At 65.1% G+C, this 23,885-nt stretch overlaps 6 protein-coding genes across 10 annotated transcripts; 2 read left to right on the top strand and 4 right to left on the bottom strand.

The window, feature by feature from the left end:
• Positions 1-589: 589 nt before the first annotated feature.
• On the top strand, positions 590-3,154 carry LOC121336804 (aryl hydrocarbon receptor interacting protein). Its single transcript, XM_041406255.1, has 6 exons — positions 590-1,120; positions 1,267-1,446; positions 1,609-1,797; positions 1,976-2,152; positions 2,239-2,380; positions 2,466-3,154. The coding sequence occupies exons 1-6, from the start codon at positions 782-784 to the stop codon at positions 2,669-2,671; spliced, it is 1,233 nt and encodes a 410-aa protein (XP_041262189.1). The 5' UTR covers positions 590-781; the 3' UTR covers positions 2,672-3,154.
• A 262-nt stretch (positions 3,155-3,416) lies between these two features.
• PITPNM1 (phosphatidylinositol transfer protein membrane associated 1) lies at positions 3,417-14,708 on the bottom strand. 2 transcript variants are annotated; one of them, XM_041406241.1, is made up of 24 exons: positions 14,682-14,708; positions 14,059-14,166; positions 13,083-13,297; positions 12,888-13,009; positions 10,291-10,515; positions 9,891-10,205; positions 9,486-9,581; positions 9,271-9,378; positions 9,101-9,162; positions 8,786-9,030; positions 8,111-8,300; positions 7,900-8,007; positions 7,664-7,806; positions 7,259-7,437; positions 6,772-6,942; positions 6,425-6,574; positions 6,177-6,325; positions 5,993-6,103; positions 5,742-5,858; positions 5,384-5,532; positions 5,129-5,278; positions 4,609-4,792; positions 4,240-4,368; positions 3,417-4,134 (listed from the first exon to the last, which is right to left on the bottom strand). In XM_041406241.1, the coding sequence occupies exons 2-24, from the start codon at positions 14,134-14,136 to the stop codon at positions 3,868-3,870; spliced, it is 3,663 nt and encodes a 1,220-aa protein (XP_041262175.1). In that variant the 5' UTR covers positions 14,137-14,166; positions 14,682-14,708; the 3' UTR covers positions 3,417-3,867. The 2 variants fall into 2 exon arrangements, with proteins under 2 accessions (XP_041262175.1, XP_041262174.1); XM_041406240.1 differs by having other exon boundaries at positions 9,101-9,378.
• Positions 14,709-15,034: 326 nt separating this feature from the next.
• CDK2AP2 (cyclin dependent kinase 2 associated protein 2) lies at positions 15,035-16,240 on the bottom strand. Its single transcript, XM_041406259.1, has 4 exons — positions 15,841-16,240; positions 15,586-15,686; positions 15,361-15,493; positions 15,035-15,246 (listed from the first exon to the last, which is right to left on the bottom strand). Exons 1-4 carry the CDS (start codon positions 15,929-15,931, stop codon positions 15,179-15,181), a joined length of 393 nt encoding a protein of 130 aa, XP_041262193.1. The 5' UTR covers positions 15,932-16,240; the 3' UTR covers positions 15,035-15,178.
• A 139-nt stretch (positions 16,241-16,379) lies between these two features.
• On the bottom strand, positions 16,380-19,424 carry CABP2 (calcium binding protein 2). Of its 4 annotated transcripts, XM_041406195.1 has the most exons (7): positions 18,648-19,424; positions 18,380-18,541; positions 18,229-18,259; positions 18,016-18,150; positions 17,836-17,945; positions 17,610-17,757; positions 17,368-17,533 (listed from the first exon to the last, which is right to left on the bottom strand). In XM_041406195.1, exons 1-7 carry the CDS (start codon positions 18,687-18,689, stop codon positions 17,508-17,510), a joined length of 654 nt encoding a protein of 217 aa, XP_041262129.1. In that variant the 5' UTR covers positions 18,690-19,424; the 3' UTR covers positions 17,368-17,507. The 4 variants fall into 4 exon arrangements, with proteins under 4 accessions (XP_041262125.1, XP_041262126.1, XP_041262129.1 ...); XM_041406193.1 differs by having other exon boundaries at positions 18,016-18,259; XM_041406191.1 differs by having other exon boundaries at positions 16,380-17,757; positions 18,016-18,259.
• A 127-nt stretch (positions 19,425-19,551) lies between these two features.
• NDUFV1 (NADH:ubiquinone oxidoreductase core subunit V1) lies at positions 19,552-22,131 on the top strand. The gene is made up of 10 exons (XM_041406190.1): positions 19,552-19,755; positions 19,840-19,922; positions 20,042-20,212; positions 20,283-20,466; positions 20,536-20,725; positions 21,056-21,268; positions 21,337-21,503; positions 21,577-21,658; positions 21,732-21,877; positions 21,951-22,131. The coding sequence occupies exons 1-10, from the start codon at positions 19,567-19,569 to the stop codon at positions 22,032-22,034; spliced, it is 1,509 nt and encodes a 502-aa protein (XP_041262124.1). The 5' UTR covers positions 19,552-19,566; the 3' UTR covers positions 22,035-22,131.
• A 297-nt stretch (positions 22,132-22,428) lies between these two features.
• On the bottom strand, positions 22,429-23,883 carry NUDT8 (nudix hydrolase 8; the record flags this gene model as incomplete). The annotated part of the gene is made up of 4 exons (XM_041406200.1): positions 22,429-22,786; positions 22,860-22,937; positions 23,592-23,724; positions 23,789-23,883. Coding segments are annotated over 4 exons (537 nt in total), but the record flags the coding sequence as incomplete, so codon positions are not given.
• Positions 23,884-23,885: the final 2 nt, after the last annotated feature.

Here is a 23,885-nt window from a genome sequence, read left to right as displayed (position 1 = left end):
CGCCAGCTGCCCGGTCCCTCGCCGCGGCGCTGGCACATGGCGCTGCTGCCGCAGCCGTGGCCCCGCGCTCGCCTCGCCGCCAGCGCAGGAAGGAGGCGGTCACCGCCCGGGGCTCCCGGCCTCGCCAGCGACCGCACGCGCCTCCCGGCACCTGCGCTGCCGCCGGCAACGCCGCGGCTCCGCGCCAGCCGTGGCCCGCGGTGAAACCACAATCGGGGGGGGCACGGAGCCCACCTGCGTCTGTGGGGACCCACCTGGCTAATCTTGTATCGAGCACCACCGAAAAACAAGGGGTGCAAGAGGGGGGAGCAGGAGCCCTCTTGAGTTCTCGGCTATGTGTGAGGGCGGCGATGGGCCTGAGCCGTGCCCAGCGGTGCCGAGCAGTGACAGTGCCAGCAGAACAGGGGTCACCCCTGCAGCAGTGCAGTCACCTCCAGGAGTCTCCAGTCCTTCTGTGGGACTGGGCACCTGCCACCTGCCAGTGTCCTCGTGTCACCCCAGGGTGTCTCGTGAGCTGCGCTAAAACCTGGTAAGCCCTGAGGTGTCCCCCAAGGGTTTCGCACAGCCCTGCTGCAGCTGCCTGTCCTTCCTGCCCGCACGGAGACCCTGCCGGCGCTGGCGGGAGGAGGGACCCGGCTGCGCCCTCCCCGCGGTGCGCGGGAACCCGCAGAGTGGCTCTCGGCGACACTATCAACCTCCCATTCTACACCGCGGCCTTTCCACGTAGGTGGCAAAGTGTCAGAGGAGGTTTCATTCCGGAACACCCCCCGTGTCTCCTGGAATGACACCCCAGGAGGGTGGGTGGGGGGAGACGGGAAAGCAGGAGAACCACGTGGGAACGGGGCGCGCTGCTGCCTCTGCTGGCCACGCCCCCTCGCAGATGACCACGCCCCATTCCCGGGGCCCCCGCCCCGCAGCGCCACCCCCGGGCCAGCAGGGGGAGCCCCGCGCAGCCGCGACTATCAGGAAAGAACCGAGCGGCGGCGGAGGCGGCCGAGCCAGGGCTGGCGGAGCGGGCGCGATGGCGCAGCAAGTCGAGCAGCTGCGGGCGGACGGCGTGGACAAGGAGGTGCTGCGGGAGGGCACCGGGCCGCTGCCAGACTTCCGCGACGGCACCAAGGTCAGGTCTGCGGGGGAACGGGCGGGGTGGGGGGATGTGGGAAGCGGAACGCGGCGGGGCAGGCGCGCATGCGCGTCCTCCCCACCCCCCCCCCTCCCCCGCTTGCGTCGCCATGGTGACGCCGCGGGCTCCTCCTGCTCCTTCAGGCCACTTTCCACTACCGGACGCTGCGGTGCGGCGATGAGGAGACGCCGGTGGACGACAGCAGGGCGCGGGGAAAGCCCATGGAGCTCATCGCCGGGAAAAAGTTCAAGCTGCCGGTGTGGGAAGCGGCGCTGCGAACCATGCGGCCCGGCGAGCGCGCGCGCTTCCGCTGCGACGCCAAGGTGGGCGGGACCGGGACCCGCCGGGGGCGTGGTCTGGTGTCCGGGGGCGTGGCCTGTGCGGGTGGGCGGTGGCTTTATGTCGTGGGCGCGGGGTTCGAGGCTAGAGCGTCCTAAAATTTTCCCCCCGCCCTCCTCAAATTCCGGCTCCCTTCCCTCCCGCAGCACGTGGTGCTTTACCCGCTAGTGTCCAAGAGCCTGCGGAACATCGCAGCAGGGAAGGACCCGCTGGAGGGGCAGCGGCACTGCTGCAGCATCGCCCAGATGCACGAGCACTACTCCCTGGGGTACCCCGACCTCGACGAGCTCCAGAAGAACCCCCAGCCCCTCATCTTTGACATCGAGGTGCTGAAGGTGAGGTGCCGGCATGGGGAGCTCGGGGTGGAAGTGTCCAGAAAACACACAGATGTGGCATGTGGGATGTGGTTTAGTAGTGGCCCTGGCAGTGCAGGACTCCATGACTCTAGAGGTCTTCTCCAACCTAAACGATTCCATGATCCTGTTCTCTGATTCCATGATGGGGTGCTGGCAGGTGGAGCCACCCGGCTCCTACCAGCAGGACCCATGGGCCATGACAGATGAGGAGAAGCTCCAGGCTGTGCCCCAGATCCACAAGGAAGGCAATGAGCTGTACCGGCAGGGCAAGGTGTCTGAGGCAGCCGCCAAATACTACGATGCCATCGCCTGTCTCAAGAACCTGCAGATGAAGGTGGGTCTCCCCAGATCCACACAGGCATCCTCAGGAATGCAGGGCTTGAGAGCTGTCCCTCACTCTCCCTGCTCTGTCTGCCACAGGAGCAGCCAGGCTCTCCAGACTGGATCGAGCTCGACCAGAAGATCACACCCCTGCTCTTAAACTACTGCCAGTGCAAGCTGCAGTGTGAGGAGTACTACGAGGTGCTGGACCACTGCTCCTCCATCCTCAACAAGTACGAGGGTAAGGAGCCACGAGCCATCCCGGGTGGCTGTGCAGGGCACCAGGACACCCCCGTGCTCCGCTCACCCTGCCTCTCTCCCCACAGACAACGTCAAGGCCTACTTCAAGCGGGGCAAGGCCCACGCGGCCGTGTGGAACGTGGCCGAGGCGCAGGCTGACTTCGCCAAAGTCCTGGCGCTCGACCCCTCGCTGCGCCCCGTGGTCTCCAAGGAGCTGCGGAGCCTGGAAGCGCGGCTGCGGGAGAAGGACGCCGAAGACAAGATCCGCTTCAAGGGCATCTTCTCCCAGTAGAGTCCGTGGCTGCAAGGGAGAGCCCAGTGCTCTCGGGACAGGTTCTTTTAGATATTCCACATGTGGAATGGTCATGGATGTTTATTAATGTTTAATACAGATTTTACTTATTTGAAGTCAGTGGAAATGGCCCCGGAGCTCGCCACGGCCTGGGGACGCAGCCGGGGCTCATCGTCACGCCAGGGACGCACGGGTGACAAGAGCCTGCTGCTTCCTGCCAACTTTTATCACTTATTTGATGTTTTTATACTTTATGGTGGCCACGGAGGGGCGGCACTGAGCCTCGGCCCCAGCTCCAACCCGTTCATGCCTGTTCTCCGTGCCACACCGTTGTCACTTATCCAGGCTGCTGCTATCATCCCAAACCAGTGTCTCCTCTTGTCATGTCAGTGTCGGGAATATTTTATATAGAGTAACAGCTTGTTCCTGCTATCTCTATAAATCTCTGATCATGCTACGCCAAGATAAACTCAAGTAAAACCAGTCACACCCCCTGGTCACTACAAAAATTTACTGCTAGAGGTAAAATGAGGGGAAACCAAGTTGGAGAGGGGGGAGAGTATCAGCACCAGCACAGCCCACACACCCCAGGCTCTTTTCCCTGTCCTGAATTGCTTGTGACCCAACTGGTGTGCCCCACAGCCATCTCCCTGTGGGACGTGGTGTCCCTGGAGGCTCCCCGGGGCTTTCCCAGTGGGTGGGAACCCTGCGGCCACAGGCACAGAGCAGACTCATGGGTGCTGGATCCTTGTCATAACATCTCTTTATTCAACACCAAAACAAAAGGGAACAGAGGAACCACTCTGGAACCCCAACCCAGCCCTGCGCCATGACACCGGATGGAAATAAATAGGTGGGGAGGTGCCACTCACTCTGGGGTACAGCCACAGCCCCCAGTTCTGCACAGGGATAATGACCCTGGGGTGCAGACCCCACTGGGCACTGCCCAACGGCCCCAAAGGACCAGAGGGGATGGGGCTGGGGGCAGCAGGGAGGACCCAGGGTGGTTCTGCCCGGAGGGTATCACTCTGGTCCTCTGGGGGCTCTGAGCCTTCTCCCAGCACCCCCTGGTCTCAGGGGACCCAGCACCCTCATCTCCTTGCAATGGCCTCATGGCCCAGCACTAGCTCTGTCCCCAGGTGCTCCTTGCTGGGAAATCAGGGATGTGGCAGAAGGGGGACATGGCCATGCCACCCTCACTCCTCACCCTCCAGCTTGAGGCTGATGCTGCGTGGCTTGGTCCGGGAAAAGCCAGGGGGTGCCGAGGGGGGCCCCCCATCCCGCTCTGCCTGGCTGGAGCCCCGGGAGCGCAGGAGCTGGCTCTGCTTCCGCAGGAAGTCGACAGGCGCCGGGCAGCCATAGGTGCCTTTGCCCAGCACAGGTCGTGGGGGGCCCTTGGGGGAGTGAGCCAGGGCTGCGGCTTCCAACTGGGCCAGGTGGGCAACATAACCCTCAGAGAGGAACTGCAGGACACACAGACAGCCTGAGCCAGTGGCCACAGCCAGCTGGTGGGGTCAGCCATCATCCCCTGCATCCCCCGTCTGTCCCCAACCCTGCCACCAGCATACCTGGCACTGGTTGTGGAACTTCTTGACGGCCCGTCCCACAATGTAGATGTGTGCTGGCGCGAGTCCCAGTGAGCTGTAGACCGAGACATCCTTGGTGGAGCCGTAGCCAGCAACTATGGAGATCTCTGCCTGCCCAGGGACAAGAGCATTAAGGGCAAGGAACAACCCTTCCCACAGGGACAGCTACCCCCAAGAGCTTGGACACCCTCATGTTAAGAGGGATGGCTGGGAGCTGCCCTGAGAAGCTTCCCGCTCTGCCATGGCAATGCAATCCAGCTCCCAGCATCTCCAGGATGCAGAGGTGCACAGGATTCAGCACAGCCCACACCCAGCACCAGCCCTGTGTCCTGGCAGCATCCCCATGCCCACCTCGGTGCGCAGGCTCTGCAGGAAGGCAGCTTTCTGGCGCAGGGGGTCGTGGGTGAGCCCGTCGCAGAAGGAGACGGCGCCGTGGGGGAAGTTGTGCTGGGAGAGCCAGGCCACCACACGGTGCTTCTGCATGTCGGGGCGCCCCGTCACGTAGATGATCATGTACCCCGAGTCCTGCCAGTGCCTAGGAGGGGATATGGATGGCTGCCAGGAGCCTGTGTGGAGACAGTCCTGCTATGGGAAGCTGGGATCTCCCAATACAGCATGTGTGGGTGCTGCCTCCAAAACCTCCCTGCTCCCAGGGATTTTATCGAGGAGAAGGCACAGCAGAGCTCTGGGGACCACATCCAGACTTGGAGAGGATTATTTTCCACAACAGGGCACCAGCATAGAGATGATGTGCTGGAGGCAAGGAAGTGATGGAATACCCTCCCGCCTTGTCCCCACTCTGACACCCCCCAACTGAGCTGTCACTCCATGAAAGATGGTGAGACCGAGTCCCTGACTGAAGGGCACCCACCTTACAACATCCACAGCCCCCGCCCGCACTTTGGGGTCACTGCCCATGATGGAGACGCTGGCAGTGAAGGAGCCGTCGATGCTGAACACGACGGACTCGGTGCCACGGGCCACCACGGTCAGGTACGCCTCGGCGTAGCTGTGGTCCCCTCTGCAAAGGCAGACGTAGGTGGTGGCTCAGCACCAGCTCTGCTGCCAGAACAGCAGGTGTAGCTCTGCCAAAAGGGCTGGAGGAGAAACTGAGGCAACACCTCACCTGACCACCATGCGCACAGGGTAGATCCCGATGGCCAGAGCCTTGTCTGGAGGGATGGTGAAGGTCACGCGCCCGCTGCCACTCGTCACCTCGGTGCCATAGTACAGCCACTTCCCTGACAGTGGCTGTGTCATGATGTAGATGTCCACCTGAGAGAGGAAAACAGGCCAGTCACAGGCTGGACCCCCACATCCTGCTGCATCCCCACACAGGTCCTTACAACCTTCTCCTGCCATCCCATACAGGGTCCTGTTAACCACATCCTTCCCCCTACTGTGGGTGACACCAGCCCCATGCCCGGTCCTGGACACCCCACCCTGTTTGAGGGGTCCTGGTGGTCCCCTGAGCCCAGCAATACCTTCTCCCCAGTCAGTGTCACCACATCCAGGGGTCCGTACATGAAGCGCCCGCTGAGGACCTGCGCTTTGCCCTCACACACGATGACATCGCAGGCACGGTGGTTGGCCGTCACGTTCTGCAGGCACATGGGGTATTCAGCAGCTCCTGGGGGAGCTCCTGAGGTGCCACTGGGACACCACTGGGCTGTGGGATTGTCCCAGAACCCACACACCCCAGGATGCCCCAGGTGGCCTCCCACTGGCCACATACCCGGATCTTCACTTGGGTGCGCTTGCGCTGCCACTTCTCCCGCGGGATGGCGGGGCTGTAGATGGAGCTCTCCTCGCTCTCCGCAGGCTGTGGCCCCTCTTTCTCCATCACCTGCCAACAGCACGGGACCAGCTCAGCTCCCGCCGGCCCCAGGCTGCCACCCACCCCACTGGGCCCACCATACCTGGCGCAGGATGAAGGCCACCACGTCGGAGGATTCCCAGTAGCTGGCGTGGAAGAGGTGGGGCAGGGTGATGGTGGGGAAGGCAGTCAGGGCGTCGGGGCAGTACAGAGAGTAGTCAATGCGTTTCGGGCCCCACCAGCGCTCCAGGACTGCAGGGAGAGCTGGAATGAAGCCTCTTCCAGATCTCATCCCCTGTTGTGCAGCCTAAGGTGCCCACATGGGATGGGGTGGGTGGGGATGACACTCACTCTTGACAACCTCGCTGGTGCTGGCAGGAGTGGGGGGCTCTGCCGGCTCATTGCCCTTCCAGAAGCCCCCAAAGCTGCCAGTGGGGGTAGGGGGAGCAGCCACATCCACTTTGGGCAGGAATAGGGCAGAGTGTGTCTGCAGGGCCTCCGCTGAAGAGAGAACTTGGTGAGCACACCCAGAGCCCCTGGGAACACCCACCACCCCAAGACACCCCTCCAGCAGAGCCCCAGAGCGGTGGGAAGGGCTTGCACATCCCTCTACCCACACCCAGCCAGGATCGGGGTGCTCTTGGTACCCTGACGTGGCCCCAGGTTGCCTGGCACCAGCCCGGCAGGAACCTGCTCACCCAACAGGGACGAGGTGCCATCACCCAGGGGGTACTTCTGGTATCGGGGCACGCTGAGCGGGGGCACAGCATGGAAGGCCTTGGCCAGGAGGGGCTCCAGGCGGGAGGCACAGGGATCGGCGGCGTGGAAGAGGTTGTAGATCTGCTCACAGGCAGGACGCAGCTGGGCCACTGCAGCACAGAGCAAGGTCAGGGGTGCACCAGGAGCAAAACACCCAGGAGGAGTAAAGCAGGACACAGCAAAAGGAAAGGCTGGACAGGGAAATTTGGGGCACCAGTGATAGGCTGAGGCTGGCACAGAGCAGGAACACTCAGCCACCCACCAACACCCACACAGCCAGGGCTAGGCATGCGAGGGGCTCAAACCCAAGCAGGGCTCTCTGGGGCGGTCCTGGGGAGCTCAGGCTTGTCAGGTGAGCATGATTCAGGGACTTGAGCCCTGCAGGGAGGGTCAGGGGCTGGCACCGTGGCAGGCGGGGATCCTCACCATCCAGAGCAGGCATGACGGTCTTGCGCAGCGCGAGCACCAGCCCCAGTGGGGAACCGAAGAGGAAGAAGCCGGACACCTTAAATTCGAGGCGGGTGCTGGCACCCTCTGCCCCATCCAGTGCCATGGCACTGCTCCGGACTGCCTCGGCCTCCAGCGGGGCCTCGCTGGCCTGCAGGCTGGGACAGCAGAGACAGTGGGCATGGGGAGGGATGGCAACATCGTATTCCCACCATCCTGAAGGCAAAGCTGTGCCTGGTGTGGCCCTGTTATCCCAGAGGAGCTCCAGCAAGATCCCCCCAAGGCAGGTAGCCTCCATGAAATGCTCCTTCCCAGCCTGGAGCAGATGGGAATTGCACCCTTCCCATAAAGCACAATATAGCAAACCATCCCCCTTGGGCTCACCTGCTCGTGGAGCTGTGCTGCTGGCTGTCCCCCTGTGTCCCTGGGGGCTCAGGGCTGGCCTGGCCCAATACTGGCGCTCCCTCTGTTCCATCAGCCAGCGGGTCCAGGCCGCCGCACTGTTCTGGGGAGATGGGCTCTGTGCTCTGCAGGGAGAGGCAGCAAACACCCAGATCCCATGTAGCCTCCAGTGAACCCCCAAACCCTCCCCAGGGGGTGTTGGAATGCAAGGCACTCACCAGACTGCCACGGCGGCTGCTGCTCCGGCTGCCCCCTGAGCCCGCCCGGCTCTGGCACAGGGCATCAAATCCCAGGATGCCGCCCACACAGTCCCCCAGCAGCACCACCTGGGGAGACCACAGATCCACGAGGAGGCTGAAATCCCTAAACCCTCCATGCAGGGTCACAGCTGGACCCCAGAGACAAGCTTCCCCCCAAATTCCACCTCACCTGGCCACAGAAGCCAGTCCCCTCTCCGGAGTGCAGGAAGGCTGAGTAGGCCTGGTTGGCACGGATGATGACGGTGCCCACGGCCTGCTGATAGGTGCCTGAGGAGGTGGCCAGCAGTGGGAGCGCTGCCAGTGGGATGTGGTCCTGGCTGCTGGACAGGCTGTCCCTGTCATGGCTGTAAGGGCTGAGCCTGAGGAGACACGGCGAGGGATGAACGTGACTGTTCTGACATCCTCATCTACCTGCATGGTACTGGTTCACCCCGGGATGCCACACCAGGAGTAATCCTCATCCTGTTCCCTCCCACCACAAGACACTTGCTCACCCGGGATGCTGTATCCAGAGTTACCCTATCCCATCCAATCCACGCCATTCCATGCTGCCTCTCTGCACAATGCTTGCTCAACCCAGGATGCTGCACAAGGAGTTAACCCCATCCTATCCTGCCCTACTGTCCTCATCCCACACCAGAACACCTGCATGGCCTGGAATACCACAACAGGAATTATATGTACCCCATTCCATCTCACCACAGAACACTTGTTTGCCCCAAGACACTGCACCAGGAGTTAACTCACATCTCCTCCCCAGTCCTTAATGTCCCACCAGAATTGAAGTCCCCTCTCCAAGGATACCATCTCCCCAGTCCCCTGCTTTCCCAGCGGGAATCCATACTTGGAGACAAGGGCGTAGGCTGCAGCACAGATGGGCGGGCAGGGCACCAGGCGCAGGGCCACATGTCCCAGTGCCTCGGGAAAGTGGACGCGGGTGACAGCATCAAAGGTGGCCGCCAGCGTCTGCACATCCGCCTGCTTGGAGCCCGGCTCGCCCGCTCCCTGATCCAGGATGTTCCCACTGTGGAGGATGAGGAAGAGCGCGTGGATCCGACACATCTGCTCCGTGCTCTCTGCTGTGCCGCCCTGCAGGAAGGAGAGCAGTCAAGCTGGGGGACACGGCAGGAGGGCATGGCCCGAGGGAGGGGACACGCACCTCAGGGAAGCTGGATGTTCCCAATCCTTCACCATCCCCCTTGGTGACACTGGCTCCGTCCCCTGCGAGCACACAGCCCTGGTGAGGCAGCTGGGTTCCCCAGGTGGGAATCAGGCCCCTCCCAGGACTTCCACCCCAGGATTTGGGGCCAGAGCACCTCCAGAGCTCACCCAGTGCCTCATCCAGCTCAACTGGCCGCTCAAGCGTGTCCAAGAAGTCATTGGAGCTCCACTTGGTCATCTCCTTGGCGAAGACTTCATCGCTGTCAGACAGATCCTCTGCAGAGGCAGGAGCGAAGCGTGGGTGGGGGGACACTCCTGTGCCTGCACACCCATCCTCAAATGCCCCTGCCCCCACCCAGCCTATTCCAAGATGGTGCCAGTACCGTGGGCATCGAAAAATTCCTCTTCGGAGCTGTTCTCTGAGTCCCGGGCAATGTTCTGCATCCGCCACTCCGACAGGCTCTGAGGAGACACGCCCCCTACCACCCATAGGGGGTCAGCACTCACAGCCCCCTGCACAGAGACCCCCTCTCCTGCCCCACAGCTCCCCTTGGGCATGGACCCACATGTCCAGGGAGATCTGGGGCCACCCCTGGGTCACCCAGAGTCCCTCCAGGAGATCCAGAACCATTCAGGTCATCTAGGGCCCCTTCAAGACAACTGGGACCAGACCTGGGACACCCAGAGCCCCAGCCCAGGAGAACCAAGCCAGGCAAAACAGTCCCCTGACACATCTCCTGTGGAGAGCCGCAGCATCCAGGACAAAACCACACCGGACCTGGTCTCACCTCCATGCTGGGAAGAGTAGGAAGACCGGGAAGAAGTGGACCATTGCTTGGCAAATGCATCATCCGAGGGGGTATCGGTCCCTGCCTGCAGCTCAGCCTCCTCCTGACCGCCAGGACCATCTGGCTCCGGCTGCCCCTCAGGGCTGGCCCCAGCCAGGGGTGGCTCCTCGCCCTCGCCACACTTGGCCATCTTCTGTGCCAGCATTCGCGCCGTCTCCTCCTCCAGCTGCCGGATGTCCTCCATCGTCAGGTCCGTCCACTCATCCTGCCAGCACCAGGCTTGGCGGTGGGCGCGTAGCATCACCTTCCTCAGACCTAGGGGGAGAAGGGAGGAAGCGAGTCCAGCGTGATCCCACGGCTGCCCAAATGACCCTCCGGCAACCCACGGGTCCGAACTCACCCACGTCATGGATGAACTGCTCGATCTTGGACTGCATCCCCCAGTATCGGAACTCCACCTTGCAGAGCTTGTAGGCGCACATGAGGGGCCCGCTGGCTGCTGCTGCCTCCAGCCAGTCATCCCCCAGCGGCCCCCGGCCCGTCTTGGATGAGTGGTAGAGTTTGGGATCCTCCTCGGGCTTGTATTCCCCGGGGGAGATGGGATCACGCACAATGTCAATGGTGTCTGTGGGGAGAACAGCGCTTGTCACCACACAGCGCTTGGCAAGAGGGCACAGGTAGGAAAATAAGGAAAACGGGACAAAAATAAGGTCAAATTATTCATATGAGCCATGCACCCAACACAGCTGGCAGCAAACACTCTCTGTCTGAGAATTCTAAAATCTTGGAGTTCTGGAATCATAGAAACCTGGAATGGCTTTGGTTGGAAGGGACCTTATGGATCATCGCATTCCACCCTCTGCCATTGGCAGGGACACCTTCCACTATCCCAGGTTGCTCCAAGCCCCATCCAACCTGGCCTTGGACACTTCCAGGGATGGAGCATCTGCAGTTTTTCTGGGCAACCTATGTCAGGGCCTCACCATCCTCATAGGGAAGAATTTCCTAATAGAACATATAAAATCCCACGGCTAGGACATCACAGACACCCTTGGTGCAGCCAAAGACATCTCTGTCCCCATGTGGGACCCCAATCCAGCATTCCAGGGAGCAGCACAGGGAGGGAGGGTCTGGGAGCTGGGGAGAGCCGCAGCTGACACACCCACGTGCATTAGCTGGCAGACCTGGCAGCTGCAGAGTGACCCCAGCCACCCTGGGGTACATGGGGGCTGAGGACGGGGAAAGCACATGGGGCAGCTTGGCACAGCTCCCGGCTTCCCACCGCAAAAAGCCCGAGGGTCCCCCAAAAACAGGGCACAGCAAAATTACTATGTGACACAGGAGCCTCCAGAGAGCCGGGGGGGGGGGGGGGGGGGAGAGGGCAATGAGCCCCATCCCCCCAAAAAAGTGACCTTTCCCAAAATGACAGTGAGTTCCCCTCAAATGAGGATGACATTCCAAGACCCGAGAAAGGCTCCTGAACGACACTCAGGAAAACACCATCCAACAGCCATTCAGGCTCAATCCAGCACAAAATCTGCTAGAATTTGGCTTTCCCAGCCCGGTCTCCAGGTCATGGTTTGGGGGATCACAGGGCACTCCCAGTACCGTCCCACAGCACTGTCCCCATTTCCAGGCTGTGCCAAACCCATTCATGTGTGCCAAACCCACCCCTTGATGTCCCCAAGGTGCTGCCAGCCTCTCTTCCTCTAGCTCGGGCTGAAAAAAGGGGGAAAAGAAAAATAGAGATGCCCTGAATCCACAAAAATTATGCAATGCGCAGCATGATGCCAAGCATCTTGGATAACAGCAGCAAAGAGCTGGGATAGGACCTGCTGTCCCCAAGCAGCTCCTGGCAGTGTCATTCCCATCACAATCCAACTCCCTTTGCTTTTGCCACTGGGAGGAAGCTGCCAAGGAAGCAGTTATCCCTGCGGATCACCCAGACCATGTTTTTCCATCGCCCTTTGAAACATGAGAGGGGTTTAAATCTGTCAGTGCTACAAGACACCAGGGCAGAGAAATCCCAGAGGGATCCACACTGGGGCTGGTCCCACTTCAACCCTTCTCCCTGTGGAAGGCAGCAGCCACTGGAGATGCTGAGTGCCCTGTGGAATGCCCACCAGATGGGCACAGAGAGTGGAAAACCAGGCAGTGGGCACAGGGCCATGCCCTGATGCCGTCTGCTTGGCCCTGGTGGCTTCCCGGGGGCAGTAGGGGCAGAATTCCTGCCCCCAGGTCCCAGCCGTTGGTGTCCCGGCCGGACATCCCCAGTGCCGCAAGAGCCGGGGAGAGAAATAGGTCAGATGAATCATTTCCTCCGAGTGCCTATTTTGGGCCTCCATTTTAAGAGGCAGCACGTCACATTCCACTCTCTGGCGCCTGAACTGACCATGTCCACACCACCAAGAACGGGAAGTCAGTGGAGAGGGAAGAATCCCACCCCAAGCTCCCAGTTCTGCCCACCGGTCCCAGCAGAATGGAGCCAGAGAGTGATCTGGAGCAAAGCCCTGGGGAGAGGGGAAGCAGGGCAGGGAGTAGGAAAATGGGGACATGCTTTTCCAGCTCTCCCTGCTCCAGCTGATCCAAAATACCCCACAGGACCCAGGTGTGGGGTCGCATGTACGCCAAGAGAGACTAAGAAAGCAAATCCATGCCAGAACAAGGTTGGGACACGGAAGGAGAGGGGAGCAGGCTGGCACTAGAAAGGAGAAGCTGCAAACAGAAATAGAGGCAAGGGAAGAGGCAGAGGACAAAAATGTCCCTGAAAATATCTTTAATGTGGAACTTAAGTCAGCAGCACTGAGAGGGAGCGGGCAGGGAGCTCGGAGCAGAGAGCTCTTCCCTTCCAGCACCCCTGAAACATTAGGACCAGCAAGAAGAGTGAAGTTGAGCCCCTAAGGCCCTGTCACAAGCACACACCCATCCCAGAAGCATTATGTGGGAATCTCAGCAGCCACAGTGCCCTGCCCAGCTCCCCAAGCCAGCCATACCCACCCAAAATCCTCTGCCTCTTCTCCGCCGCGCTCAGGTTGAAGATGTTGGTCTGCTGCCCTGCATCCGGGCGGTAGTAAGTCTCGATCTCAATGGAAAACTTCTCCACGAAGGGACATGTGTACCTGGAGAGGCACAGGACTGAGCCCAGGGGCATGGCCAGTCCTGCAGCCCACCCCGCCGCCTCCCAGCTCCCACCTGGTGCGTGTGTAGGGATAAGCATTCCAGGACTCCTCCTCCACCTGGAGCGCAGCCTTGGGGAGCAGCGCCCGGAACCAGCTGGGGATGTGGGAGCCAACGTGGTAGATCTTGTGGGTGTACTGGCCGCTGCCCCCAGGGCCATCGCTGTAGGGTCGGTTGGCCAGGATCTCCACACCACTGCCCTCGCCACTCGACTCCTCCCGGCTCTTCTTCTGCACGGAGACGATGGCTCAGTGCGGCCCCTCCAAGCCCCAAGACCCCACCCCCAGGGGCGCCCGGGTCCGTGTACACTCCTGCCCCCATGTGCCGGCACCCACCGGCCCCACACCTGCTCGCAGGACCCCCTGCTCGGCTCGGTGGTCCCAAACCCACCTGAAGCCTCAGTGAAACCCCTGCAACCTACAAGGGTGATCCCTTGGGATCAGCCTCAGCCCCCCGCCGTGCCCCTCCAGGCTCCATGCTCAGCCCTACAGCTCCCCACACTCAGCCCCACAGCCCCCTCACACCCTCCAGCACCCCATGCTCAGCCTGTGCCCCCCGTGCACCCCCAGGCTCAGCCCCTGCACCCTTCATGTCTCCTCACAGCCCACTACACCCCTCAGGCTACAATCTCCTGCCTCTCTCAGCCCCCTGCACCCCCTCAGTCACAGTCCCCAGATCCCTGCACCCCCTGCACCCCCCTCCAGTCACAGTCCCCAGATCCCTGCACCCCCTCAGTCGCAGTCCCCAGATCCCTGCACCCCCTCAGTCACAGTCCCCAGATCCCTGCACCCCCCAGCTCCCCATGCCCAGCCCCACAGCCCTGTGCACCCCCTCAGGCTCGGCCCTTGGACCCCAGACCCCTCAGGCTCAGCCCCACAAACCCCATACCCGCGCAGCCGCCAGGCTCATCCCGCAGCCCCCTGCAACCCCAGCCCGCCCCGCTCGGCCCCGCGGCTCCCCCAGGCACTCACGCTCAGCCCCGCATTCCCACCTGGATCATGTACAGCTGGGCCACCTGGTACTCCTCCAGGCTCATGGGCAGCAGGATGTGGTACTCCTTGATCAGCATGGCGGCGGCGGGGCACAGCGGGGGCAGCTCCTGAGGGGGTTTCCGTTACACCGCACCGGGCCGGCTCCGGGACAGCTCGGGCCGGTTCGGCACCCCTTTAGAACCGCTCGGGGCACACTCAGCTCAGCCCGGTACGGGTTCCGCCCGTCTCGGAGCCCCTCCTTCTCCGGGTTCGGTTCAGTCCGGTACCGCTCGGCAACGCTCGGCCCCGGGTTCGACCCGGCTCGGCACCACACTCGGCTGAGTCCGGTACCGCTCGGCCCGGCTCGGCCCGGCTCGGAAAAGCTCGGCCCCGGGTTCGGCAGAGTTCGGTACCGCTCGGCTCCCGGTTCGGTTCAGTCTGGTACCGCTCGGCCACCCTCGGCCCCAGGTTCGGCCCGGCTCAGTTCAACGTTCGGCTCAGTCCGGTACCGCTCGGCCCCTCTCGGCCCCGGGTTCGGCCCGGCTCGGCCCCACTCGGCTCGGCTCCGTTGCCATGGCAACGCGGGCCCTCCACTCCCCCCGCCCGCCCGCCCGGTCCCCGCCGCCCCCCGGCCCCACCAAACCTGCGCCGCTCCGCACCGGCCCCTCGGATCGTGACATCACAGCCCGTTCCCACGGCGACAGCCGTGACGTAGGGAGGTGAGGGGGGGCCCCGTGACGTCAGAGAGCGGAAGGCAGCGAGCGCCACTCACGGGCGCTCCGCGTGTACCGGCGCCGCCGCCCCCGGAAAAACCCGGTGTTTTATTTAAAAAGCCACGTTTTTAAGTGATCAGCGAGTGGTTCGATCACTCCTGCACTCTCAGCTCCGGGACACCACCCAGCGCGGCTCCAATCCCTCTCCCTACGGCCGCACCTCTACCCCGCGTCCCACCATCCCCATCGGGACCCACCCCCGCGGGGACACACCGAGGCCAAGTCCCAACATTGTCCTTTATTTATAAAAACACGCATTTATAAAGAGCGGAGAGCGCGGGGAGGGGGGGCTCGGGCAGCACGGCGGCCCCCCCGCCCCCGCCGCCACCACCGGGAGCTCCCGGGGGGTCCCGGCTGGCAGCTGCCGTTACGTGCGGGCGTTTCGCTCTGTCTCTGCCAGGCACTCCCTGACCAGCGCCCGGGCGTGGATGATCCCTGCGGGGAGAAGCACAGGGACACCTGGAATCACCCCTCCAGCGGCTCCCCGCGGGGCTGAGGAGCCTCGGGGGCGCAGCCCCGCGGCCGCCCGCTTCCCCACCCTGCCCCTACCCCGCTTCAGCCTCTCCATGGCGCTCTTGCTGCCGGCGTAGGTGGGCCGGATCTCCTTCCCCATCTCCTCGATGACCGAGAGCAGGTCGGTGTAGGTGCTCTGCGAGCCCTGCGCCCCGGGGGGCTTCATGGCCTGCGGGAACAGGGGGACGAGCAGGGACGGAGCGGCTGGGAGCCGCCCCCGCCGCCGCGCCCGGCCCCACCGGCCCCGGCGCCGCGCCTCACCTGCACGTAGCCCATGGACGGCGGCCCGAAGTCATTGAAGAGCGGCCGGAAAGGGGCGGCGGCGCCAGGGACGGAACCGGAGGGCGACGGGACACTCGTGGCTGCGAGAAACTGAGGGTCACGGCCGCACTCCCTCTTCCTCGGTACCTCCCTCAGCCGGTACCACCCCTTCCCGGGGTACCCCCCTCCTCCCCGCCGGTCCCTCTCCGCTCCCGGTGCCCCCCGTCCCCCGCGGTTACCGCGGCGTTCTCTCACCGGCGGACGGTGCCCCGGGCCCCGGCGGGGCGGGGCTGGCGCTGGCGGCTCCGGGGGTAGCGGGGGCGGGAGCGATGGGCTTGTAGGACATCCCCGACGGCCGCCCGCCGCTCCCGGATCCCTGGAGCCCCGCGGCGGGGGTCGGCGTGCGGCCCCCGCGCTCGCCCCGCCGGTTGTATCGCCGGTGCCCGCCTCTCTTCAGCTCAGCTCGGCCCCGCTCGGCCCGGCGGGAAGCCGGGAACCGGAGCGGAGCGCGGCGGCCCCGGTTCCCGGTAGCGCTGCGCGGCCCCGGCCTGACCCGGGTCTCTCCCCCCTCCGCCGCCGGCGCTCGCGGTGATGACGCAGGCGCGTCACGAGCGCGACGTCATCACGCCGCCGCGCGCCCGCCGGCCGGTCACCGTGGAGACACGCGGCGTCGGCCCCGCCCCCTCGGTGCCTCTCCCACCACGTGACTTCTGCGTAGGCCACGCCCCTTCTCCCGGCGGGGGGGGGTCTCTCGGGGGTCACGTGACCGACCGGTGCCACCGCCTCGTCCTCGGTGCCTCTCCCACCACGTGACTTCTGCGTAGGCCACGCCCCTTCGCCCGGCGGGTCCCCTCGGGGGTCACGTGATCGACCGGCGCCACCGCCTCGGGGCACCGGGAGCGGCACCGGGAGCGGCACCGGGAGCGGCACCGGGAGCGGCACCGCCGCGCTCCCCCCAACGCCAAGGGATCCCACAGCCCGCAGCCGCCGCCGGTCAGGGCGCCCCGACTCTGCGGGGGCGGACCTCGGCCCGGACTGTGGGGAACCGGCCCCACCCGCCGGCCGTGCATTCCCCGGAGCCCTGTGCCCGCGGCCCCGGCTCCCTGCGAGATTCCCGTGAGACTCAAGTCCAGGGTTTTGGGGGATACCAGTGGATAGCACGATCACAAATAAACTCTTTGGAAACAACATAAAACACAAACCAAAAGTCTGTGGAGAGAGTTTTATCATTTCAAAAGGGCAAAATCGGCCCCAAAACTGCAGCCAGGACAGGGAGGGCACCTACAGCAGCCCTGCCTGCAGCTGGCTGAGGCCCTTCCACCCAGGAATGCTTTATTTCTCTCCTGGAGGGTCTCCTGGCTGGGCTGCCAGGAGTCCCCCCTGTGCTGGGGGCTGCCAGAACATCCCTGAGGGTCTGTGCCAGCCCCGAAAGGGCAGGGATGCCTCACCCCAGGCAGGTCTGCGGTGGGTCTGAGCTCAAACCATGGTGACAGGTCGGGTTTTGCTGTGCAGTCCGCATTAAACCTGGTGTGGGGGAGCCTGAGGGGCTCAGTGCGGCACACAGAGCAGGAAGGGAGGCTGGGGGGATGAGCAGCAGGGATGGGGAGCAGCCGAAGGAGAGGGGACCACGATGGCGTGACTTCTAGGGTGGGAAGGGGGACGATGCCGGGAGAGAGCAGAGATGAGGGCGAGAGCAGTCGAAGCTCGGCCGAGCCTGTGCAGAAAAGGGTCCCGACTTCGGCCCCGGTGCCTCCCACCACGGTCAGACCTCAGCATCGGAGCAGCCCCGGCACCCAGCCTCGCCCAGGCACCGGCACCGCTGCGCCGGCGCCGCCCCAGCCCCCGCAGCCGGGGGTCCCCCCGTGGCCTCCTCGTCTCCGTAAGGCACGGGGGAATTGGGTCCCGCGTTGGCACGCACGCCCTCAGCGCGACATCATCCGCACAAACTCTGCCGGGGGGGAAACACACACCTGCAACGTCCCAGATGTCCCTGCGGGCGCTCCTGGCCCCTTCCCTGCTCCTACCTTCGAAGTCCACCAGGCCATCGCCATTGAGATCCACGTCCTTGAGGATCTCATCCACCTCCCGGTAGTTGAGCTGCTGCCCCAGGAGCTTGCGCATGGCCTCCCGCAGCTCCGCCATGCTGATCTGTCCGTCCCCATTGGTGTCAAACTACAGACAAGGTCCCGTTGCCACCGGCCACCCCTGGCACGCTGGCAGCCAACCCGTCTGTCCCCGCCGTCCCCGTACCTCACGGAAGGCGTCACGCAGCTCCTTGATCCCAATCATATCCGCGGTCTCCGCCAGCATCTTGGGGCCCATCAGCTCCACGAAATCATCAAAATCCACCTTGCCCCCGGCTGCGGCAGGAGAGGGGTGTCAGCGGGGCAGGGACAGGGATGGATGGGCACCCGCTGCCCCGCCACGTACTGATCTGCTGGGACAGCTCGATCAGCTCCATCTCTGTGGGCATGTAGCCCATGGTCCGCATGCACTCGCCCAGGTCCTTGTAGCTGATGTATCCGTCGTGGTCCTTGTCGAACTCCCGGAACGCCTGCTTCAGCTCTGGGGACACCACAGCGTCACCACCAGCGCCCCGGCACCGCCACCCACCCGAGCGGGACCCCCTCCCCAGCGCCTCACCTTCGATCTCCTCGGGCCGCAGCTCCCGGTCCTGGGGAAGAGAGAACGGGAAGAGACGAAGGAGGGGTCCTACTCCCGGGAATCCCGCAGGGGTTGTGCCCTAAGCCCCCCGGGAGCACAGGCAGCACACGGGGAGGGGACGGTCGCGTACCCGCTGGGTGATGGCGATGCTCTGCCGCAGGAAGATGCAGGCCGGCCCCACCAGCCCCTGCAGCACCGAGTATCCCTGCATCGGGGGGGTCTGCGCCGCGTCCAGCACGTCCTCAGGGTCCCCTGCGCCGGAGCCTGGAGCGCCCGAGCGTGGCTTCCCATCCTGCGGGTGGAGCAGGCGTCAGCGGCGAGGGGGGGCCAAGCAGGGACGCCCCCCTCCTCCTCCTCCTCCTCCTCCCGCTCCTGCCCCGCGGGGTGTCCTGCCGCACCTTGGGGAGCCGCCGCTCAGGGGTCTTGGTGCAGTTGCCCATGGCTGGGGGCTGCCCCCGCTCCGCAGGACATGCCTGGCCCCGGGGGGGGGCTGGCTGGCGCAGACCGCGGGGCTGCCACCGGGGATTTGAGGTTTTTATGGAATATCTGGGGATATGCAGGGCAGGCGCGGGGGGGTGGGTGCCGCGCCCGCGTGCATAATCCTCCGGATTATTCCCCGCTCGCCCGCCCTGCTCCAGATGTGGGCAGCCGCCCAGCTGTTCCCCGGTCCCGCAGCCTCCCTGCGAGGGCACGCAGGATCCCCGGTACCCACCGTGCCCCGGCCCTGTCCCCGCCGCCGGTTACCTGCCCAAAAGCGGGGGACGGCCGGGGCCCCGGCCCCTCGGCAGCCCGCTGAGGCTCCGTGGGGGACGCACCGCTACGGTTTAATCTGCCCTGGCTCCCCGCGGTGCCGGCGGTGCCGGGACCCCTGAGCCGAGGGGCCGGGCGGGAGCCGCGGGCACCCCTCCGCCCGGGGCCGTGGCGCCGGGGGGTGCCCCGGCTGGTGGGGGGCGCGGGGCTGCCGCTGCCGCGCCGCTGCGGCCCGCGGAAGAGGAAGAACATTCCGCCCGCTCCTGCTCCTGCTCCTGCTCCCCACGCCCGGAGCCAAGCAGGAGGAAACCAGATCGCCCCGAACCTGCGCTCGTCCCTCGCAGGGACGAGGCCACCGCGGTCCCCGGGACGCGCTGCGGAGCGCAGGAGATCGGGTGGAGCGCAGCGACCCCCCGGGGCCGGGCGGGGGGCTCCGGTTTCAGCTCCGAAACCCGACCCGGGCCCGGGCGCGGGGCACGTGCCGGCGCGCCGCCAGCGAGACCACGCCCCCTCAGCGCCACGAGCCCGCCTCGTGAACGCGCCCCCCGGTCTGGCCCCGCCCCCTCCATGCGGCCCCGCCCCAAGCGGCCCTGGTCCGGCCTCTCTAGTGACGTCACTGGCGCGCCGCCGGCGCTCCCCCTGACGTCACCGCGGGGGCGGCTGAAGGTGACGGTGGTCGGTCCCGGTGCCGGTGCCCCCGCCATGGCCGGCAGGCAGCTGCTGGCGCTGCGGCGCCTGCCCGCCGCCTCCTTCTCGGTGAGCAGGGACGGCGCGGGGAGCGCCGGGACCATGCTGTCCCGGTCCCGGTGTTGCCGGTGCTGAACCCGTGTGTCCCCGCAGACGGCGCCCAAGAAGACGCAGTTCGGGTCGCTGCGGGATGAGGACCGGATCTTCACCAACCTCTACGGGCGGCACGACTGGCGGTGAGTAGCGGGAGCAGCGCGGGGAGCGCCGCTGCCCCGTGCCCGGTGCTCGGTGCCCAGTGCTCGGTGCCCCGTGCTCGGTGCCCCGTGCCCGGTGCCACCGTGCCCGGTGCCCGCAGGCTGCAGGGCGCGCTGCGCCGCGGCGACTGGTACAAGACGAAGGAGATCCTGCTCAAGGGCGTGGACTGGATCCTCGGCGAGATCAAGACCTCGGGGCTGCGGGGCCGCGGCGGCGCCGGGTTCCCCACCGGGCTCAAGTGGAGCTTCATGAACAAACCCCCGGACGGGAGGTGAGAGCGGGGCCGCGCAGCCCCGGGAGCTCCCCCGGCCCGGGGAGCCCCTGACGTGAGCTGCCCGCAGACCCAAGTACCTGGTGGTGAACGCGGACGAGGGCGAGCCGGGCACCTGCAAGGACCGGGAGATCATGCGGCACGACCCGCACAAGCTGCTGGAGGGCTGCCTGGTGGCCGGGCGGGCCATGGGCGCCCGCGCCGCCTACATCTACATCCGCGGGGAGTTCTACAACGAGGCCTCCAACCTGCAGGTGCGGGAGCGCCCCACGGCCCCACACGGCCCCCGGGGCGCTCCCGGCCTCACCCCCTGCCCCCTGCAGGTGGCCATCCGTGAGGCCTACGAGGCCGGGCTGCTGGGCGGCGACGCTTGCGGGTCGGGATACGCCTTTGACGTGTTCGTGGTGCGCGGCGCCGGCGCCTACATCTGCGGGGAGGAGACGGCGCTCATCGAGTCCATCGAGGGCAAGCAGGGGAAGCCCCGCCTCAAGCCCCCCTTCCCCGCCGACGTGGGTACGGCCCCACAGCTCCGTCCTGAGCTCCCAGCTGCCACCCCTAAAAAGTTGTCCCCAGGACACCGTCCTGTTGCAGGGACAACACCACAGCCAACACCACGTCCATTAAGAGCTCACACTGTTTGATAGGATGGTGTTGGAAGGGAGCTGGAAAGACTGTCTCATTCCACCCCACTTCCATGGGCTGCATGATCCCATGTTGATCCAAGCCCTATTGAACCTGGGCTTGGACGCTGCCAGGGATGCGGCAGCCACAGCATCTTTGGGCCGCTTGTGCCAGGGCATCACCACCCTCACGGGGAGGAATTTTTTCCTAATGTTTCCCCAGGTGTGTTCGGCTGCCCCACCACGGTGGCCAACGTGGAGACGGTGTCGGTGGCCCCCACGATCTGCCGGCGCGGCGGCGCCTGGTTCGCCAGCTTCGGCCGGGAGCGGAATTCCGGCACCAAGCTCTTCAACATCTCGGGGCACGTCAACACGCCCTGCACGGTGGAGGAGGAGATGTCGGTGCCGCTGAAGGAGCTCATCGAGAAACACGCCGGTGAGTGCCGCGGCCGAGCCGGGCCGGAGCGGGGCTGGAGCTGCCTGTGCTGACCCTCCTCTTTGCAGGAGGTGTCCGCGGGGGCTGGGACAACCTGCTGGCCGTCATCCCCGGCGGCTCCTCCACGCCGCTGCTGCCCAAGTCTGTGTGTGAGACGGTGCTGATGGACTTCGATTCCCTGGTGCAGGCGCAGAGCGGGCTGGGCACGGCCGCCGTCATCGTCATGGATAAATCGGTAAGGGATGGGCCCCCCGATGCCCCCAGCCGCGGGGGGACCCTCACCTTCCTCACCCTCCCTCTCTTCCCAGACCGACATCGTCAAAGCCATCGCGCGCCTGATCGAGTTCTACAAGCACGAGAGCTGTGGGCAGTGCACCCCGTGCCGGGAGGGTGAGTGGGGGCCGTGGCTGAGGGGCTGCGGGCGGGGCACTGCAGGGACCCATCCCCACCCCGATTCCCGCAGGCGTGGACTGGATGAACAAGGTGATGGCGCGGTTCGTGCGGGGCGACGCGCAGGCCGCCGAGATCGACGCGCTCTGGGAGATCAGCAAGCAGATCGAGGGACACACCATCTGCGCCCTGGGCGACGGCGCGGCCTGGCCCGTGCAGGTGAGGGTCCGGAGGGCTCGGAGGGGCCAGCAGCCTTCCCCCACGCCATTAACAATTCTCCCGCTCCGTGCAGGGCCTCATCCGCCACTTCCGCCCCGAGCTGGAGGAGAGGATGCGGCGCTTCAACGAGGCCAAAGCCCGAGCGGCGTCAGGATAAGGATTCACCACCACACCTCCCTTCTCCTGCTTGGAAGGGGGTTCTGGGGTGCTGGCAGCACTCAGAGGGTTCTCAATAAATGCTGCTGTGCTCCCAGGCTCTGCTGTGGACATTAAATGGTAGGAAGGGACTGACGGGGCAGAGGGCCTCTGGGTCCTGCTGCCCCTGGAGCAGGAGATCCCCAGGGATCATGGTGTCACACAGCTGGGGCCTGGATACCCCAGAGGGGAGATCCTGGATTTCTATGAGGCGATGGCTGTAGGGCACTAACCGACGGTCGCTCCTTGGGGACCCCACACTCCCCGTCCCCGCCGCAGTGGCACCAGGACTCCTCCTCCAGTGCCCGTGCCAAGGGACAGCTGTCTTGGCCACACTCCACAAGTCAGAGCCCAGGGCAGTTCCAAACATGGCTTTTACTGAATCACAGTGTGCGACATCACTGCAGGGCCCGGAGCCGTTTCCCCCGTGCACGGTGGAGAACCGAGGCACGAGAACCCCACAGCCCCCCCTGCCCTCCCCGCTCAGGCCGGGCCTTTCCGGGCAGGCACGTGGGTCTTCCTGCGGTAGCGGCCAGGCACCAGCAGCTCCAGAGTCAGCTCGGTGATGATGGCTGTGAGCCCCCACACCTTGTGGGGGCCGTTGAGGAACACGGGCAAGGTGTATCCGTAGCCGCTGGCCGTGCGGAAGTGGGTGTAGCCCTGGTTCTCCTCGCGGAGCAGGTGAGCCAGGGGCAGCGTGAACACCTCCTCCACCTGTCAGCACAGACCGCAGTGACCGGAGCGGCTGCCGCGGGAAGGGGAGCAGGCCTGGGGAGGAGTCACTCACCTCATCGGGGTTGGGGTTCAGAGTCAAGGCCTCCAGCGGCCCCAGGTTGGCCACGACGGGCGCCACGGTCATTCCATGCTGGAAGGTGTGTCAGCAAGGGACAGGGTGACACCCCCTCCCCAAAGTGCCCGTGCCTGACCCCCCTGCACCCAGTGCAGGCACCCACCCTTGTGTGTCACCCCCTCACCAGTGCCACTCCCTTGTGTCCTGTCACCTTCAATCCCCAGAAATCTTGTCACCCGTATCCCTGCTGACCTGTCCCTGTCACCCAGAATCGCCGTCACCTGTAACACCCGTCACCCGTGTCCCCCCGAGTCTGCCACACGTGACCCTGTTGCTTTGTCCCTGTCACCCATGACCCTGCTGCCTTTTCCCTGTCATTCCAATCCTCTGCTGCCTGCGACCCCCCTTCACCTGTGTTCCTGTCCCCCTGGACCCCAGCCACCTGCACCCTGTCACCCAGAGCCCCTCCTCTGTCACCTGTGTCCCTACTGCTTTGTCTCTGTCAACTGAACCCCTTCCTTCTCTGTGTCCCTGTCACCAAAACCCCTGTCACCCGTGCCCCTGCCACCCCAAAGCCATCACGCCAGAACCCTTGTCCCTGTACCTCGAACCCGTCACCAGTGACCCTGCCGCCTTCCCTGTCACCTTGAACCCACCCCGTGTCCCTGCCCTGCCGCCTGCCCTTTTGTTCTTGTTCCCGCGCCTCCAAGCCCCGCCGATCCCCGGTACCCGGTCGGGCAGCGTCCGAAGCTGTCCCCAGACGCTGGTGGCTGCCACCGCCACCCCCAGCTCCTCCCGCGTCTCCCGCAGAGCCGTGGCCACCGCGTCCCCGTCCGCCGGGTCCCGCCGCCCACCGGGGAAGCTGCGGGAGGGATCGGGGGGGTCAGGGCCGGCCCGGCCCCGGTGCCCGCTCCCCCCGCCGGTACCTGACGTCGCCGCTGTGGGGGCCGGCGAGGCGGCGGGAGCGGAGCGTGAAGAGCAGCGCGGGGCGGCCGCGCACCGAGCACAGCGGCACCAGCACCG

The sequence above is a fragment of the Onychostruthus taczanowskii genome, unplaced genomic scaffold, assembly GCF_017590055.1.
Source record: "Onychostruthus taczanowskii isolate IOZ18803 unplaced genomic scaffold, ASM1759005v1 scaffold246, whole genome shotgun sequence".
Taxonomy (NCBI): Eukaryota; Metazoa; Chordata; class Aves; order Passeriformes; family Passeridae; genus Onychostruthus; species Onychostruthus taczanowskii.
This window is presented reverse-complemented; position numbering and strand designations above follow the sequence as displayed.

Coding starts and splice junctions, on each gene's coding strand:
- NDUFV1 (XM_041406190.1), top strand. CDS start 19,567: ATGCGGCCCCGCCCCAAGCGGCCCTGGTCCGGCCTCTCTAGTGACGTC. Junction 20,213..20,282: donor AACAAACCCCCGGACGGGAG/GTGAGAGCGGGG, acceptor AGCTGCCCGCAG/ACCCAAGTACCTGGTGGTGA. Junction 21,659..21,731: donor GTGCACCCCGTGCCGGGAGG/GTGAGTGGGGGC, acceptor CGATTCCCGCAG/GCGTGGACTGGATGAACAAG.
- CABP2 (XM_041406191.1), bottom strand. CDS start 18,689: ATGGGCAACTGCACCAAGACCCCTGAGCGGCGGCTCCCCAAG. Junction 18,260..18,379: donor GCATCGCCATCACCCAGCGG/GTACGCGACCGT, acceptor TCTCTTCCCCAG/GACCGGGAGCTGCGGCCCGA. Junction 17,758..17,835: donor TGCGTGACGCCTTCCGTGAG/GTACGGGGACGG, acceptor CCTTGTCTGTAG/TTTGACACCAATGGGGACGG.
- CDK2AP2 (XM_041406259.1), bottom strand. CDS start 15,931: ATGTCCTACAAGCCCATCGCTCCCGCCCCCGCTACCCCCGGAGCCGCC. Junction 15,687..15,840: donor GCCCGGGGCACCGTCCGCCG/GTGAGAGAACGC, acceptor AGTTTCTCGCAG/CCACGAGTGTCCCGTCGCCC. Junction 15,247..15,360: donor CATGGAGAGGCTGAAGCGGG/GTAGGGGCAGGG, acceptor TTCTCCCCGCAG/GGATCATCCACGCCCGGGCG.
- LOC121336804 (XM_041406255.1), top strand. CDS start 782: ATGACACCCCAGGAGGGTGGGTGGGGGGAGACGGGAAAGCAGGAGAAC. Junction 1,121..1,266: donor ACTTCCGCGACGGCACCAAG/GTCAGGTCTGCG, acceptor CTGCTCCTTCAG/GCCACTTTCCACTACCGGAC. Junction 1,798..1,975: donor TTGACATCGAGGTGCTGAAG/GTGAGGTGCCGG, acceptor GGGTGCTGGCAG/GTGGAGCCACCCGGCTCCTA.
- PITPNM1 (XM_041406240.1), bottom strand. CDS start 14,136: ATGCTGATCAAGGAGTACCACATCCTGCTGCCCATGAGCCTGGAGGAG. Junction 13,298..14,058: donor CCCAGCTGTACATGATCCAG/GTGGGAATGCGG, acceptor GTCTCCGTGCAG/AAGAAGAGCCGGGAGGAGTC. Junction 9,379..9,485: donor GGAATTTTTCGATGCCCACG/GTACTGGCACCA, acceptor CTGCCTCTGCAG/AGGATCTGTCTGACAGCGAT.